Source organism: Drosophila novamexicana, unplaced genomic scaffold (assembly GCF_003285875.2).
Source record: "Drosophila novamexicana strain 15010-1031.04,08,12 unplaced genomic scaffold, DnovRS2.1 tig00000770-arrow-pilon, whole genome shotgun sequence".
Lineage (NCBI taxonomy): Eukaryota > Metazoa > Arthropoda > Insecta > Diptera > Drosophilidae > Drosophila > Drosophila novamexicana.
This window is the reverse complement of record NW_020824821.1, coordinates 351,685-366,391: the sequence shown is the minus strand read 5'-3', so window position 1 is coordinate 366,391 and position 14,707 is coordinate 351,685. Positions and strand designations below refer to the sequence as shown.

The 14,707-nt window shown below is 42.8% G+C and overlaps 5 protein-coding genes and 1 pseudogene across 6 annotated transcripts in view; all 6 read right to left on the bottom strand.

Annotated features, from left to right (window-relative positions):
- Positions 1-14,707, bottom strand: part of LOC115763842 (mucin-5AC-like) — a 76,580-nt gene that overhangs the window by 18,087 nt on the left and 43,786 nt on the right. The window contains exon 1 of one of the 2 annotated variants that reach the window (XM_030706610.1): positions 559-575. The exons of the other annotated variant lie outside the window; for it this stretch is intronic. The gene's annotated coding sequence lies outside the window, so the exon portion shown is untranslated. Of the gene's footprint in view, positions 1-558; positions 576-14,707 lie in introns of those variants that run through there. 2 annotated transcript variants of the gene reach the window in all.
- Positions 1,213-2,882, bottom strand: LOC115763876 (annotated as a pseudogene).
- Positions 3,068-5,022, bottom strand: LOC115763846 (esterase-5B-like). The gene is made up of 2 exons (XM_030706615.1): positions 3,618-5,022; positions 3,068-3,555 (listed from the first exon to the last, which is right to left on the bottom strand). The coding sequence occupies exons 1-2, from the start codon at positions 4,996-4,998 to the stop codon at positions 3,320-3,322; spliced, it is 1,617 nt and encodes a 538-aa protein (XP_030562475.1). The 5' UTR covers positions 4,999-5,022; the 3' UTR covers positions 3,068-3,319.
- On the bottom strand, positions 5,071-7,328 carry LOC115763845 (esterase-5B-like). Its single transcript, XM_030706614.1, has 2 exons — positions 5,831-7,328; positions 5,071-5,768 (listed from the first exon to the last, which is right to left on the bottom strand). Exons 1-2 carry the CDS (start codon positions 7,203-7,205, stop codon positions 5,527-5,529), a joined length of 1,617 nt encoding a protein of 538 aa, XP_030562474.1. The 5' UTR covers positions 7,206-7,328; the 3' UTR covers positions 5,071-5,526.
- LOC115763843 (esterase S-like) lies at positions 9,361-11,164 on the bottom strand. The gene is made up of 2 exons (XM_030706611.1): positions 9,763-11,164; positions 9,361-9,699 (listed from the first exon to the last, which is right to left on the bottom strand). Exons 1-2 carry the CDS (start codon positions 11,138-11,140, stop codon positions 9,416-9,418), a joined length of 1,662 nt encoding a protein of 553 aa, XP_030562471.1. The 5' UTR covers positions 11,141-11,164; the 3' UTR covers positions 9,361-9,415.
- LOC115763844 (esterase S) lies at positions 12,191-14,039 on the bottom strand. The gene is made up of 2 exons (XM_030706613.1): positions 12,637-14,039; positions 12,191-12,573 (listed from the first exon to the last, which is right to left on the bottom strand). The coding sequence occupies exons 1-2, from the start codon at positions 14,009-14,011 to the stop codon at positions 12,290-12,292; spliced, it is 1,659 nt and encodes a 552-aa protein (XP_030562473.1). The 5' UTR covers positions 14,012-14,039; the 3' UTR covers positions 12,191-12,289.

Here is a 14,707-nt window from a genome sequence, read left to right as displayed (position 1 = left end):
CGAGTATACATATGTGAGAGCATCTTCTCGCTGAAGCGCATCGTCTTCGGCCAGGCTTGAACCTATTAGTAGTAAAAATAGCACACACCACAGAAAGAACTATTTTCACATGCTCATAAATTGTATCTCAATGCGATTCGCTTATCCACACCCGCATTCACTCCCTTAATCTAAACAGCTTGTCCGGTTGATCAACTAGTTGACTCTACTGAATGCATATACCAGGCTGTTTTGCCCCATCTAAGACTTCGTAGCACTATAAGGATTCGCTCCAAGGATTCGATACGCCTTCACAGTTCCACCAGCATTCAAGGCGGCAACTAGACCCCAAATAACTAAGAGATATTCTACCAGGCCGAACTATGTCAGATGACAGCAACAAATGCTTCTTTTATAGAATCTGATTGCAAATCTCGAAACAAATTTTGATTATATTAGATATTCAGTACCTCCGCCTTCTAATATAACCTATTCAAAATATTGGCATAATATTGGCAGGCATAATCCAGTAGCAAATGTTAGTTATCTCTATATATAAAAGTTTTTGTCTTGACTTACTGATTGACTTATTGGTGATCAACGCATAGCCCAAACCGTAACAGCTAGGAAGCTTATGTAATGATGGTGCAGGTTAAGACGGAAGACGCAAGTATGGAAAAATCGTGAAAAACGTTTGTATGAAACTTTTTTGTTTACCATCCGATCGCCCATAAAATCAATTTCAAAGTTCTTTGTTCAAATTCATTTAAGGGGTGTTTCACACTTTTCCAAAAATGTATTCCTCCTTGGTGGAACTGGGGGACAAAGATTTGGTGGATGACGTTTCGCGCTCAAATTCATTTTCAAGGATCTATAAGAAAAATCATTTGAGATGTGTTTCACATTTTTTCGCAGAATCAAAGCATCCTCGTTAAGAAAAGCAATTCATAATTTTTTAGGTGATATTTTAATTTTTTTCCGATTTGCTTCAAAATTATTTTTAAAGCTATACATCGAAACTTAATAAATACGTGTTTTAGCGTTTTGGGGAATTCCACCCTGAACAGTGGTAAATTCGCTGAAAACGTTTGTATGAACTATGCTTATTTACCGTACGATTAGTTTAGAAATAATTTTCAAAGCTATATGAGAACATTTATTTTATACGTGCCTCGTGCTATACGCGCCAGTATTTCTATATTTATTCGCAATAGTTCCTTTTGAGATGTGTGTCTAAGGAATCGCATTCACTTGTAACACCTCGCACCCACTGCTAGTTATGGAGACCAATTGTAGCTTCTCTTGCTTCGCGTTGTCTGGGAACACGCAGTTGTCATAGACCAAAATACCATTTTCGCTTCGAACAAAACCCTCAAGCATATTCATCAAATTCCTTGAAATAACTTGTTCGTCGGAGCGCAGAGGTGTACCGATTTGACTGTTAAGGATTAGAAAGTAATCATCGCCATGCCCCGTGCCTATAATTAGGTTGGTTAAAGTTGAAGCACAAAATATTTATATGTCCCTTACCAAAATTGAAATCACTTCGCTGTGACAGAAAATTTCCAGTTCCCTGATTAGCGGGATTATCATAGACGTAGCCATAAACCGGACTCTTTCCGTACTTACCATGCAGCTCTATGGAGCGTATGGTATCATTTCTGAACAGCACATCCGTAAATATGCGCTGTACATCCAAGTAACTCTCCAAGCTGAAATTGCGATTACCCAGATATTCTTGTCTGAGGTTCCGTGAGTAGTCATCCATTTCCTCAAGCGTTTCCTTGGAGTCCCGATAGAACAGAAAATGGGGCGCCAACTCGAACCAGCGACTATTCAACTCCTCAATCAGCTCTCTTCCATTGGCTTGCTTTTTCATAAGCAGAGCAGCATTGTAAGTGCCATCTTCGTGCGTGTTGGCGGCTAACCAAGGCACTTGTCCAAGCTTTCCACTCTTGATAATGTCGATAGGATGTTGAGTAAGGAAAGGCTCAGCCGCATCGACGGACTCTATTACAGGGCCGAAGGGCGTAAAAGGGTCATAGTCAAACACGAGGAACTGATGCACAGCACTGACTATTTGCGATGCATCCTTTGACTTGAGGCACTTTCTGAGCTCAACAGAATCACTTAGCAAGCCGCAACCCACAATGCGACCCAGTTCAAAGGCACGTCGCCGTGCACCTTGTTGCACCACCCAGGGATTCAATGCATTTCCACTAAGCGAAAAAGCTGCCTTTACCAGCTGGTTGAAATCCTCTTGCAGTAGCTGCAAATGCACGGAAGCACCTCCAGCAGAAAGACCTAGGACAAGTATATTCTCTGGCTCGCCACCAAAACGATCAATGTGTTTCCTAATCCAGCGTAATGCCAGACGCTGGTCCTTTAGTCCGAAGTTGCCTGATATAGCGCCATCTTCGGAACTTGCAAATCCCAATGGTCCCACTCTATAGTTAAGCTTTACCATAATAAAATTTCCTGTGTCCATAAGTCGCTCGTGTATTCCCTCGGACGACGCTTTAAACATGAAGCCTCCGCCATATATATCCACCAAAACTGGAAAGCTTTTGCGACTGGAGTTCTTGGGCTTACACGCTCACAGTCAGACAGTCTTCTACACCGCGAAGTTTGTCCGATTGCTGAACTAACTGACTCCACTCCATGCAGTTCTCGGGAGGTTTGCTCGCATCGTAAATTTGCTTCCAGCGCTGGGTGTATGGTATTGGTGCCTCGAAGCGCAGCTCACCCACAGGTGGCTCCGCATAGGGTATCGACTCATAGCTATAATACCGTTCGTTATCCCGTCCACGCAATTTACCACATGGCAGTTCCACCAGCAGTTGATCCGTGGCGGACACTACCCCAACAAGACACAGCACCAAGAGGAACCCAACGCAGCACATGATCCGTACTTAAGCAGATCCCGATTGCGACTAAGATAGACGACGGCAAGGAACGTTATTTGTATAAAATGAAAGTCTTTCCGATTTGAACTTGAACTGGATGGGGTTGGCGGGCCTTTGACTTACTCAGATATAGAACTTATAATTGATTTAAAATTGCATTATGGGCTCATCTTAACAGACACGCGTCTTTATTTTAAAGTAATGAATAACCAGTATTCTAATTTGCCCAAAAGCTTACATATCGAATTTCAGGTTATTTGGGAAAGGTTGTGAAATCAATGCAAAAGCATTTCAAGCCAAAATGGAATGAGTTCAACGACCATTATAAATGTCATATTAATTGTATCTAATTACATAAATTAAATACTGATCAAGAGGCAATTATATAGGTTTGATTTAAGGCGTGCAAGCTAATTGAGCAGACTTTAAAGGAACTATCTCACTTGAAGCACCTCGCAGCTGTTACGTTTGATTGAAAGCAATTTCAGCTGCTCTTGGTCCACATTATCTCGCAAAACACAATTGTCATAAGTCAAAGTCCCATTGTCGCTTTGCACAAAGCTCTCCATCATTCTTATCAGGTTCCTGGAAATAATTTTCTCGTCTGAGCGCAGAGGGTGGCGAACGGGATTGTCAAATATTAGAAAGAAATCATCCCAATGCCCTGAGCCTATAATTAGATAAGAGAACATTAGTTACGGCCACAGTAGTTCATATCAATCAAATTCATACCAAAAGAAACATTGTTTCGTTTTGACAGCCAATATCCACTGCCTTGATTAGCGGGATTATCGTAGACGTAGCCATAAACTGGACTCTTTCCGTACTTCCCATGCAGCTCTATAGAGCGTATTGTATCATTTCTGAATAATACGTCCGTAAACATGCGTTGCACATTCAAGTAGTTCTCCAAGCTAAAGTTTCGATTACCCAGATATTCTTGCCTCAGGTCCCGCGAGTAGTCGTCCATATCCTCAATTGTTTTCTTAGAGTCGCGATAGAACAGTAAATGGGGTGCCAGCTCATACCAGCGACTGTTCAGTTCCTCAATCAGCTCTCTTCCATTTGATTGCTTAGCCAGTAGAAGGGCAGCATTGTAAGTGCCATCCTCCTGGGTGTATGATACTAGCCAAGGCACTTGGGCAAACTTTCCACTCTTGATAATGTCAGTGGGATGTTGAGTGAGGAAAGGTTCAGCAGCATCAACGGACTCTACCACAGGGCCGAAGGGAGTAAAGGGCACATAGTCAAATACCAGGAATTCACGCACAGCTTTGACTAGTTGCGCTGCATCCTTAGTTTTCAGACACTTTTTGAGCTCAGCAGAGTCACTTAGAAGGCCACAGCCCACCATGCGACCCAGCTCAAACGCACGTCTACGTCCACTTTTAAGCACAATCCAAGGATTCAGGGCATTTCCGCTAATGGACACAGCCACCTTGGCGAGCTGCTTAAATTCCTCTTGCAGCAGCTGCAAATGCACCGCGGCAGCGCCTGAGGAGAAGCCAAGAACAAGTATATTTTCCGGCTCTCCACCGAAGCGAGCAATATTTTGCTTGATCCAATGCAAGGCCAGACGCTGATCTTTCAATCCAAAGTTGCCCGGCAAAGTGCCGTCGCCGGTGCTAACAAAACCCAGTGGTCCCAGCCGATAGCTGATCTTAACCACAATCACATTGCCGCTGGCCATGAGCGGCTCGTGTCCGTTTTCCGCAGCACCACCAAACATGAAGCAGCCGCCATGTATTAGCACAATAACTGAAAACGTGCTGCGAGTGGAGCTCTTTGGTCTGTATACGCTGACAGTTAGACAATCCTCACTGCCCGTCAGCTTATCTGCCTGTTTGATGAACTGGCTCCATTGCATGCAGAGCACAGGTGGTTGACTGGCATCAAAGGTGGTCTCCTTCCACTGCTGGGTATATGGCTGTGGTGCCTCGAAGCGCAGTTCCCCCACAGGTGGCTCCGCATAGGGTATCGACTCGTAGCTGTAGTATCCTTTATTATCGCGTCCACGTAGCCTTCCATGCGGCAGCTCCACCAGCAGCGGATCAGCAAAGGTAGCTGCTGCCCCCAGACAGAGCAATGCGATGCGAATCGACTTATCAGTCATGACCTGCACCCTGCCGAGTCTTAGTTTAAACTGTTCTCAGCGGAGACAATCCACTGAGCTGTATTATTTTTCTTCACGATTCGACTCTCTAATTTTATTGATACTCATTATCTGCGCTCGCATCACGCAGAGCGATTGAGTTTTAACATGGACACTGATAAGTAAGTGTGCTGGGGTCGGGAGTGCCCGATTAGAAGATACCCCAAACCCATGTCATATCTTAAGATCGACAGTTACTATAAACTTGTTCTGCTTAAACATAAGAAAATATATTTTACAATAAAGAAACTATAGTTTTTGTAGTTTTCGCTTACACTTACATGGCATGTACAAAAAGATGGACGGACGGACGGTCATGGTTGCCTTCTGCCTGCCACAAACATTTGCACGAAAATATCATACCCATTTTTCATGAGTTCAGGGTATAAGAATAAGTAGAACAGAACAGATTATTCTATTTATCAGCATATGCGTGCATTTAACGCTACAAATCAATCGAACAACTATTAAATATAAAACTTTTGCTGTCTAATGGAAAAGATTTACTTCCATATTTTCACAGCTGTTGCTCTTGATGTCAAGCAGTTGGAGCATATTTTGGCCAACATTATCTCGAAGCACGCACTTGTCATAGGTCAAGGCTCCAGTGTCGCTTTGTACAAATCCCTCCAGCATGCTAATTAAATTCTTGGAAATGATCTTCTCGTCAGCACGGAGTTGAGTGTTTGGCTTGTCGAATATGAGCACATAATCATCGCCATGTCCTGTGCCTATAAGCATATCAAGTGAATTCAGTTAAGGAATACTTTATATATATATATCCGTTTCTCACCAAAATAAATATCATCCCGCTTAGCTAGCTGTTGGGCACTGCCCCGAACAGGGGGATTATCATAGACATAGCCATAAACTGGACTCTTTCCATACTTAGCATGCAGCTCTATAGAGCGTATGGTGTCATTTCTGAACAGCACATCGGTAAATATGCGCTGCACATCCAAGTAGTTCTCCAAGCTAAAGTTTCGATTTCCCAGATATTCTTGCCTCAGGTCCCGCGAGTAGTCGTCCATTTCCTCAATTGTTTTCTTAGAGTCACGATAGAACAGGAAATGGGGTGCTAACTCGTACCAGCGACTGTTCAGCTCCTCAATCAGCTCTCTTCCATTGGATTGTTGCGCCAGAAGAGCAGCATTGTAAGTGCCATCCTCCTGGGTGTACGATACTAACCAAGGCAATTGGGCAAACTTTCCACTCTTGATAATGTCAACGGGGTGCTGAGTGAGGAAAGGTTCAGCTGCATCGACGGACTCTATCACAGGGCCGAAGGGAGTAAATGGTACATAATCAATGACGAGGAACTGACGCACTGCGGTGACTATTTGCGACGCATCCTTCGACTGAAGGCACTTTTTGAGCTCAATAGAGTCACTTAGCAAGCCGCAGCCCACAATGCGGCCCAAATCGAAGGTGCGTCGACGTGCACCTGGTTGCACCACCCAAGGATCGAGTGCATTTCCACTAATTGAAAAAGCCGTCTTTGCCAGCTGGCTGAACTCCTCTTGCAGTAGCTGCAGATGCACGGAGGCACCACCAGCTGAGTGACCCAGCACGAGTATATTCTCCGGATCTCCACCGAAGCGGGCAATGTTTTGTTTGATCCAGCGCAGAGCCAAGCGCTGATCCTTCAGTCCAAAGTTGCCCGACAAGGCGGCGTCTTTGGCGCTTAAGAAACCAAGCGGACCAAGTCGATAGGCGATCTTCACCACAATAGCATTTCCTCTGACCATAATGGGATCGTGGCCGTGCTGAACAGGTCCGCTGAACATGAAGGCGCCGCCATGAATATTGACCAGAACAGGAAAAGTGCTGCGACTCGAGTTTTTCGGCTTGTACACGTTAACAGTGAGGCAATCCTCCGTGCCTATTAGCTTATCTTCCCCGTCGACAAACTGATTCCATTGCATGCAGAGCACGGGCGGCCTGCTCGCATCGAAGACGTCCTTCCACTGCTGTAAGTATGGCTGTGGGACCTCGAGGCGTAGCTTACCCACAGGTGGCTCCGCATAGGGTATCGACTCGTAGCTGTAATACCCCTCGTTATCGCGCCCACGTAGTTTTCCATTTGGCAGTTCAACTAAAAGAGGATCGGCAAATGAAGCTGCCGCCGCTAAGTAAATCAAGGCGACCGTAATCATGATATCATTCATGATTTACACTCGAGCGAGTCTTGGTTCACACTAGTCTAGTCTGTGGCAAGTATTTGTTTATATGCACTGCAATCACAACTAATTTCTCAACTAATTCTCTCGCACGCCATACAGCCAATTAGATGCATGACCAAATATGAAATATGAGATTCACTCTATCAACTGGCAAATCGGTATGTGGCAATCAATGTGACAGCTAAATGCGAAAAAAAAACTAACAGAGCGAAAAAATAAACAACAAGATTGCCTGGCTTGAAGGCTATGATATAACAGCACATGCATACATATAAGTATATGTTTATGTGTCCATAAGTTACAATCCAAGTAATTCAGTATAATTCCAGAAATATAATATTCTACAAATATATACATATAAACATATATATAATATTCAAAATTCGCTAATTGCATTTACAATTGAACTGCTTCAAATTATATTCAAATTGGCTACGATTGAAAAAGGCAATAAATACACAAAAAAACAAGAAAGAGGTTCTAGTCGGGAGCTCCCGACTAGGGGATACCCTGAACCCTCTTATTCCAACACCAAATAAATTAATAAAAAATGTTCCCTTGGCAGGGGTCGAACTTGCGACAGACCGCACCACTTGCTATGCCTCTACTCAACAGCCACACCAACAAACAAGTACATATGATAAAAAAGGAACTAAAATAACATTACAAAAAAAGATGCAATTACCATGCTATTAGAATGCGAAGCAGACGCGCATGAATGTGTGTGTGTACATGTATACAGAAATTCTTAAAGCCGCTGCCCCATTCAATTGCGCAGTTGCATATAAGTTTGGTTTTTCTTAACCGATCTTTATGAAATTTTCTACAGTATATCTTATTGTACCATAGAATATTTGTGTATTCTGAAAAAGTCAATTGCATTTAAATTGTGGTTTAAATTGGTCGGCAATAAAAGTTGGGTTATTTACTTGATTTATAGCTCTATGGTGGTAGCGGGGAGGTGGCGATAGGTATGAAATGAACGATACTTGCAATATCTATAATATTCTAGAAGCAACATATCATGTTTGGTGGCTCTAGCTCTTATTATTTACCCAATTTGCTAAAAAAAAAACAGGATGTTGATATCGATTTTTATCGATTGCGTGGAAACGGAGTAAGTTATCGGTTATCGAAAACAAACTCGATCTGCGCGGGAACTAGGAGCACCTACATCAATTTCAAGTCTCTAGCTGTTATAGGTTCTGAGATCCTTACGTTCATACATACGGACGGACGGACGGACGGACAGACAGACAGACAAACGGACATGGCTAGATCGACTCGGCTATTGATGCTGATCAAGAATATATATACTTTATGGGGTCGGAGATGCTTCCTTCTGCCTGTTACATACATTTGGATTTTGCACAAATACAATATACCCTCATACCCATTTTTAATTGATTCAGGGTATAAAAACGGCACGCCGCAGATTAAATGCCATTTTACACACATAGTCGTCAGGTATGGACAATTTTTGGTTAATTTATAATAAGTGAAAACAATAAGGTCATATTTTTTCCAATATATATTTTTAAACAAAAAGATTTGTTTTTTAAAGAATTAAATTAAATTCGAGCGATCAATCCTATAATAGCTTTTTGTGATAGTGATCATTTAACAGAAAGACGGGCGTAGGTAAAGTTACATAAGACGATAGCCTGAGAACTAGAAAAAGTCAGACGGATATGGGTAACCTGACTCGGCGATTGATGCTGATGAAGAATATATATCCTTTATAGGGTTCGGAGATGTCTGCTTCTAGGCGTTACACATTTAACGATAAAATTATAATATCCCCATCGAATGGTATAAAACTAGATCAATCACGAAATTAAACTTAAATCGTTCATAAAGTAGCCCAAACTGCATTTAAGCCTAATGTAAGCTTGGTTTATTAGTTTTAAGGTTTTGTCTGGGCTAAATTAATGGCTGACTAGAAGCACAACTGGAACCAATTTTTTTTTTAAGTTCTTGTTCAATTCTTAGCATAAGAACACAATTCATTTTGTATGAATTGTTGAGCACTTGTGCACAAATAACAAATAATATTGTAAATTTGACTTTAGCATTTTTATTTTAGCTCTGGATCTGAATTTTAATTATGCGCATTAAAAACTGGTTAGAAAAATATACCCTTACCGCCAGCTTGCCACAGTGAAAACTTCTGACCGCCAGTCCAACTGATCCCATTAGTAAACAACAACTGGGCTTGGTGGGAGATTGCTGGAGACAGTATCGGGCAAGCGATCCACTTTCCGCACTTTGCAGCTGGTGCGTTGAATGACCATCAGCTGGAATTGCTTTTGGCCCACATTGTCGGGGAAGGCGCAGTTGTCATAGACAAAGTCCCCGCTTTCAAGAAAACCTTCCACCATCTTGACGAGCTTCCATGAGATGACTTTCTCGTCAGGTCGCAGCGGCTCGCGTATTGGATTGTTCATCATGAGGAAATAATCGTCGCCATGTGCCGTGCCTGTAAATTGTTGTATTGGCATTGGTTAGTTGGTCAGCTGCGAACCTTTAATAATTATCGTACCTAGGAACACGTCGCTGCGCTTTGCCAGTAACTGTCCAAACGAATGGTCAGATGGATTGTCGTAAATGTACACATAAACTGGACTCTTTCCATACTTTCGCTGCAGATCTACGCCCAGCTCGATGCCGTTCTTGAATATCTCGTTCGTAAACATGCGCTGGAAGTCCCAATAGTTCTCGATGCTGAACCTCCGATTGCCCATATAATGTTGCCTTAGCTTTCGAGAGTGGCTGTCCCTTTCCCTTCGGTTCATTGTGTTGCGATAGGAGAATAAGTAGGGCGCCAATTCGTACCAGCGTGTGTTAAGCTCATATATCCTCTCTTTGCCATTCGGCTCTTTTGCAAGAAATATGGCGGCATTGTAGATACCCTCCTCTGGCGTGTAGCCAGCCAACCATGGGACTTGTGCAAACTTTCCACTCTTTATTATGTCAATGGGTAGCTTGGTAATGAAGGGATCAACTGTGTCCTCGGGCTCCACAGTGGGTCCAAATGGAGCAAATGGAATATAGTCATAGACTAAAAAGTGCTTAAATGATCTGGCTAATTCATTCGCATCCACCGCTTGCAGGCACATCTTCAGCTCGGCTGTATTATTGGGACTGCCGCAACCTAAAACTCGACCCAATTCATACGCCTGCTCAATACCACTTGGCTGCATAGACCAGGACGACACTGCGTTTCCGCTCATCGAGTAGACGCCCTTCAAAATGCCTTTCATGTCCTCGTTCATGAGCTGAAGATGCACGGAACCAGCTCCTGAGGAGAAACCAAAGAGTAATATGCTATTGGGATCTCCACCGAAATACCCAATGTGCTCCTTTATCCATTTGATTGCCAGACGCTGATCTTTCAGTGCATAGTTGCCCGACCAGCCGGCATCGCCAGTGTTGGCAAAGCCCAAAATTCCCACTCTATGGTTGATCTTCACCACGATCACATTGCCGCTGTCCATGAATCCCCTAGCTCCGTCCTCAAGAGTTCCGCCAAACGACCAGGCACCGCCAAATATACTTGCCACCACCGGAAAAGTGCGGCGAGTCGAGTTCTTTGGCTTGTATATGCTTACTGTCAGACAGTCCTCGCTGCCCGTCAATTGATCAGGTGTCGTGACAAAATGGCTCCACTGCAAGCACTCCGCCGACGGCCTTGTAGCATCAAAGGTTTCCTTCCATTTTCCAGCAAATGGCTTGGGTGCCTCGAAGCGCAGAGGGCCTACGGGTGGCTCTGCGTAAGGCACGGACTCGTACGTGTAATATATTCCGCGATCGCGTCCACGCAGCGTACCGTATGGCAGCCTTACCAACAGTGGATCAGACAAGCAAGTTGTGGGCCATACGCACAGCACTGCGGCCACAATAATACAGCAATAATTCATAATGTACACTAAACGGATCCCAATGCAAACTGCAGCCAGCCCAGAAAGTCAGCAGCTTTTTATGGCAACTCTTAACTAGATGATTTTTGAATTTTATGTACCTTTACTGAGTTGGAGAATAATTTACATTTGCATTGGAGTTTAAAAAAGTGATAAAAAATATGACATTTGACCTGTTAGGGGCAAAGTGCAAAACATTTGACTAATAACAAAAACCATAAAAAAAACTGTCGTAAAAAATAAATAATTTATATACATATCAAATGAGCTAAGCTTGTGCGCAAAAGAAAAACATTAAATATTTAGAAATATATGAAATTGGGTTCCATTTATTTTTAAATATTGATAAGATATTAAAAGAATTGAATTCTTTTATTTTGAAAAAGTCTCTAAGAACACATCAACGAGCATCCCAATGTAAAGTTGTCTATATAAATATAGGTAGATAAATATAGGTATTTCTTTTAATTTTTGTGAAATATAGAAAAAAAACATTTACATTTAAATTCATCTAAGCACACGCTTTTAATTCTTTGGCCAATTTAATTTGTTAATTCGAGTATTTTGTAATTTTTCCACACTTTTCTAATGAACACTTGCACTTGGCTGCATGTTTTTTTAATTTTTGTGAAAAAAAAAGAAAAACGTTTAAATTTAAATTAATCTAAGCACACGCTTTTACTCCTTTGGTTATTTTAACTCGTTAACTCGCGTATTCCTTGCTTTTGTAATTTTTCAACATTTTTCTACTAAACACTTGCAACTGGGTAAAACAATCAGAGCTCACACTCAATTTCACACAACATTGCAAAAGAAATGTTCTTTTTTAGTTTATTTTATTAGTTCCTTTTTCTGTGGGTAGTATGATGGACGCATTCGAATTCGTGGTGAAGTTATAGTATTTAGCCACGAAGGAGAAGCCAAGAGAGAGAGAGTGAGTGAGAGAAAAAAAGAGATAGATATCGAAGGGAATAAAAGTAAAAGTGTGACCGTAAATTGTGAATAAGAAGTCGTTCTTAGTCGACTGTGAAGCTTTTGAGATTTTAAATAATGCCATGATTTATTTGCCAAAGATTACAGTACCCACATATACATTTATACAAATTTACACCCATCGACTATTAATGTGATCGCTTCATAGAGATCGGCTCAGTAAATTACAATTGGATTTGGTGGCAGATTGTTGGACACCGTGTCGGGCAAACGATCCACTTCCAGTTGCTTGCAATAGTTGCGTCCTATGACCACCAACTGGAATTTCTTTTTGCCCAAATTGCTTGGGAACACACAGTCGTCATAGACCAAGGTCTCGTGCGCGGCAAAATCTTCCACCATCTTGACTAGCTTCCATGAAACGATTTTCTCGTCAGCTCGCAGCGGTTCACGCAGTGGATTGTTCATCAAGAGATAGTAATCGTCGCCCATTCCGGTGCCTGAGAATAGTTCAATTGACATTAGTTACTGCACCAATATCGAACCATTAACAATTATTTTACCCAAGAATATATCAGATCTCTTGGACAGGAATTGTGCCAGCGAATTATCCGCGGGGTTGTCATAGACGTACGCATAGACGGGGCTGGTTCCGTGCTTACGATGTGCATCTAATGACAGTTCGATGCCTTTTTTGAACAACTCGTTTGTAAACAAGCGTTGCACATCGAAATAGTTTTCGACGCTGAAGTTCTTATATCCTAGATATTGATGTTTCAGTTTCTGAGAATGAGCATTCATTTCAGTCCTCTTCAATGTGTATGGGTAAGCCAAGAAGTATGGAGCCAGTTCGTTCCAGCGAGTGTTCAACTCTTCAATCCTCTCCTTACCATTGGCGTCCTTAGCTAAAAGAAGAGCGGCGTTATAGATACCATTCTCAGGTGTGTAGCTGGCCAACCAAGGCACTTGAGCAAAGTTTCCACTTCTGATGGTGTCGAGGGGCAGCTCGGTGAGGAATGGGCTATCCACTTCGGGGGACTCTACGACTGGGCCAAACGGACCAAAAGGCACATAGTCAAACACCTGAAGATGCCTTAAGGTGCTGACGAATTCTTCAGCATCGGTTTTTTTCAGGCAATCTTTCAGCTCCCGTGACGTTTTGGGGTTATTACAACCCAAGAGTTTGCCATATCGGAATGCTAGATCACGTGCATTGGCCTGTACAGCCCAGGGAACCGTTGCAGTTCCACTAATGGAGATGGCCCCCTTCACCAGCTGCTCCATATCCTTGTGCATAAGCTGCAAATGCACCGAGGAGCCGCCTGTACCGAAACCGAGAAGAATTATATTATGTGGATCCCCGCCAAAGCGTGCTATGTTGTTCCTGATCCATTTGATTGCCAGACGCTGATCCTTTAGTCCGAAGTTGCCCGGAATCACAGAATCGCCAGTGCTCAAAAAACCAAGCGCTCCCACTCTGTGGTTGATCTTCACCACGATCACATTGCCGCTGTTCATGAAGGGCTCGACTCCGTCATCGATCGCACCACCAAACGACCAGCCACCGCCAAATATATGCGCCACTACCGGAAAGGAGGAGCGAGTCAGATTCTTTGGCTTGTATATGCTGACGGTCAGACAGTCCTCGCTTCCCGTCAGTTTATTTGGCTGTGAAATGAGTTGACTCCACTGCAGGCACTCTACTGGGGGCCGAGTCGCGTCAAAGGTATTTTCCCATCTTTCGGTGTAGGGACGAGGTTCTTCCAAGCACAGATCATCGATAGGTGGCTCGGCATAAGGTATTGACTCGTAGCTGTAATATAATCCATTGTCGCGTCCCCGCAGTTCTCCATTTGGCAACTCCACGAGCAGGGGATTGCTGAGGGTTGATGCTGCGAACAGACAGAGCAACGCGATCGGCAATAGGATTTGAGTCATGGTGCGCACAGGACGGAGCTCAAACTTGAATTGTTCGAAACGGAGACAGCCTACTCCCTTTTTATGGTCACTTGAGTCTAAGTTTTGTTCATGTGAGAAAAGAAGACAGCAATTCGATTAGTTCCGATGACTGGCCCCTCGGCATTGGCAGTAAAACTGCGTTTCAAAATAAATTTAAGACTCTGACATTTGTTTTATAGAGGCCACAGAGTTTGGAAGTTGGGTTCAGCGCTCAGTTTATGGGATCTTTAATAGATGATTCCCCATTTCTAAGTTGTTCTGCTCTTAGCAACTGTAAAATTATGAATCACGCGCTGACTTTCGTAAAAGTGAACGAAAATGTGCTTATAAAAAAAATATCAGCTGAGCTCAAATCTACCCGTATCGCGTATAACTCCCCGTCTCGGATAGCACGCAAAAAAGTTTTGGAAAACTATTTCCCGTCAGTTTTCCACACAAGCGGTTGGCAATTTCCATAAAAATTTGACTTTCCTCTTACGGAGTCACGAGTCATTCAATTAGTCAGTCCATCTGCCAGGCGGACTAGCCAGTATAAAAGGAAGGGTTTGCAAGTAATATGCTAAAAAATTGAATTTTTGTTAAACGAACTTCAGCTTTGTTCGAATTAGTGCTTAAACGTCAGAAATCCAAGCGTTTTATTCGTTTATACTTACAAGTTAAGGGCGCATAAAATCT

Excerpts from the sequence above, each read along its gene's own strand:
- LOC115763845 (XM_030706614.1), bottom strand. The coding sequence starts at position 7,205 with ATGAATGATATCATGATTACGGTCGCCTTGATTTACTTAGCGGCGGCA. Across the intron at positions 5,769-5,830 it reads GCGGGATGATATTTATTTTG|GCACAGGACATGGCGATGAT; the intron begins GTGAGAAACGGA and ends ATATGCTTATAG.
- LOC115763843 (XM_030706611.1), bottom strand. The coding sequence starts at position 11,140 with ATGAATTATTGCTGTATTATTGTGGCCGCAGTGCTGTGCGTATGGCCC. Across the intron at positions 9,700-9,762 it reads GCGCAGCGACGTGTTCCTAG|GCACGGCACATGGCGACGAT; the intron begins GTACGATAATTA and ends AACAATTTACAG.
- LOC115763846 (XM_030706615.1), bottom strand. The coding sequence starts at position 4,998 with ATGACTGATAAGTCGATTCGCATCGCATTGCTCTGTCTGGGGGCAGCA. Across the intron at positions 3,556-3,617 it reads ACGAAACAATGTTTCTTTTG|GCTCAGGGCATTGGGATGAT; the intron begins GTATGAATTTGA and ends ATCTAATTATAG.
- LOC115763844 (XM_030706613.1), bottom strand. The coding sequence starts at position 14,011 with ATGACTCAAATCCTATTGCCGATCGCGTTGCTCTGTCTGTTCGCAGCA. Across the intron at positions 12,574-12,636 it reads GAGATCTGATATATTCTTGG|GCACCGGAATGGGCGACGAT; the intron begins GTAAAATAATTG and ends AACTATTCTCAG.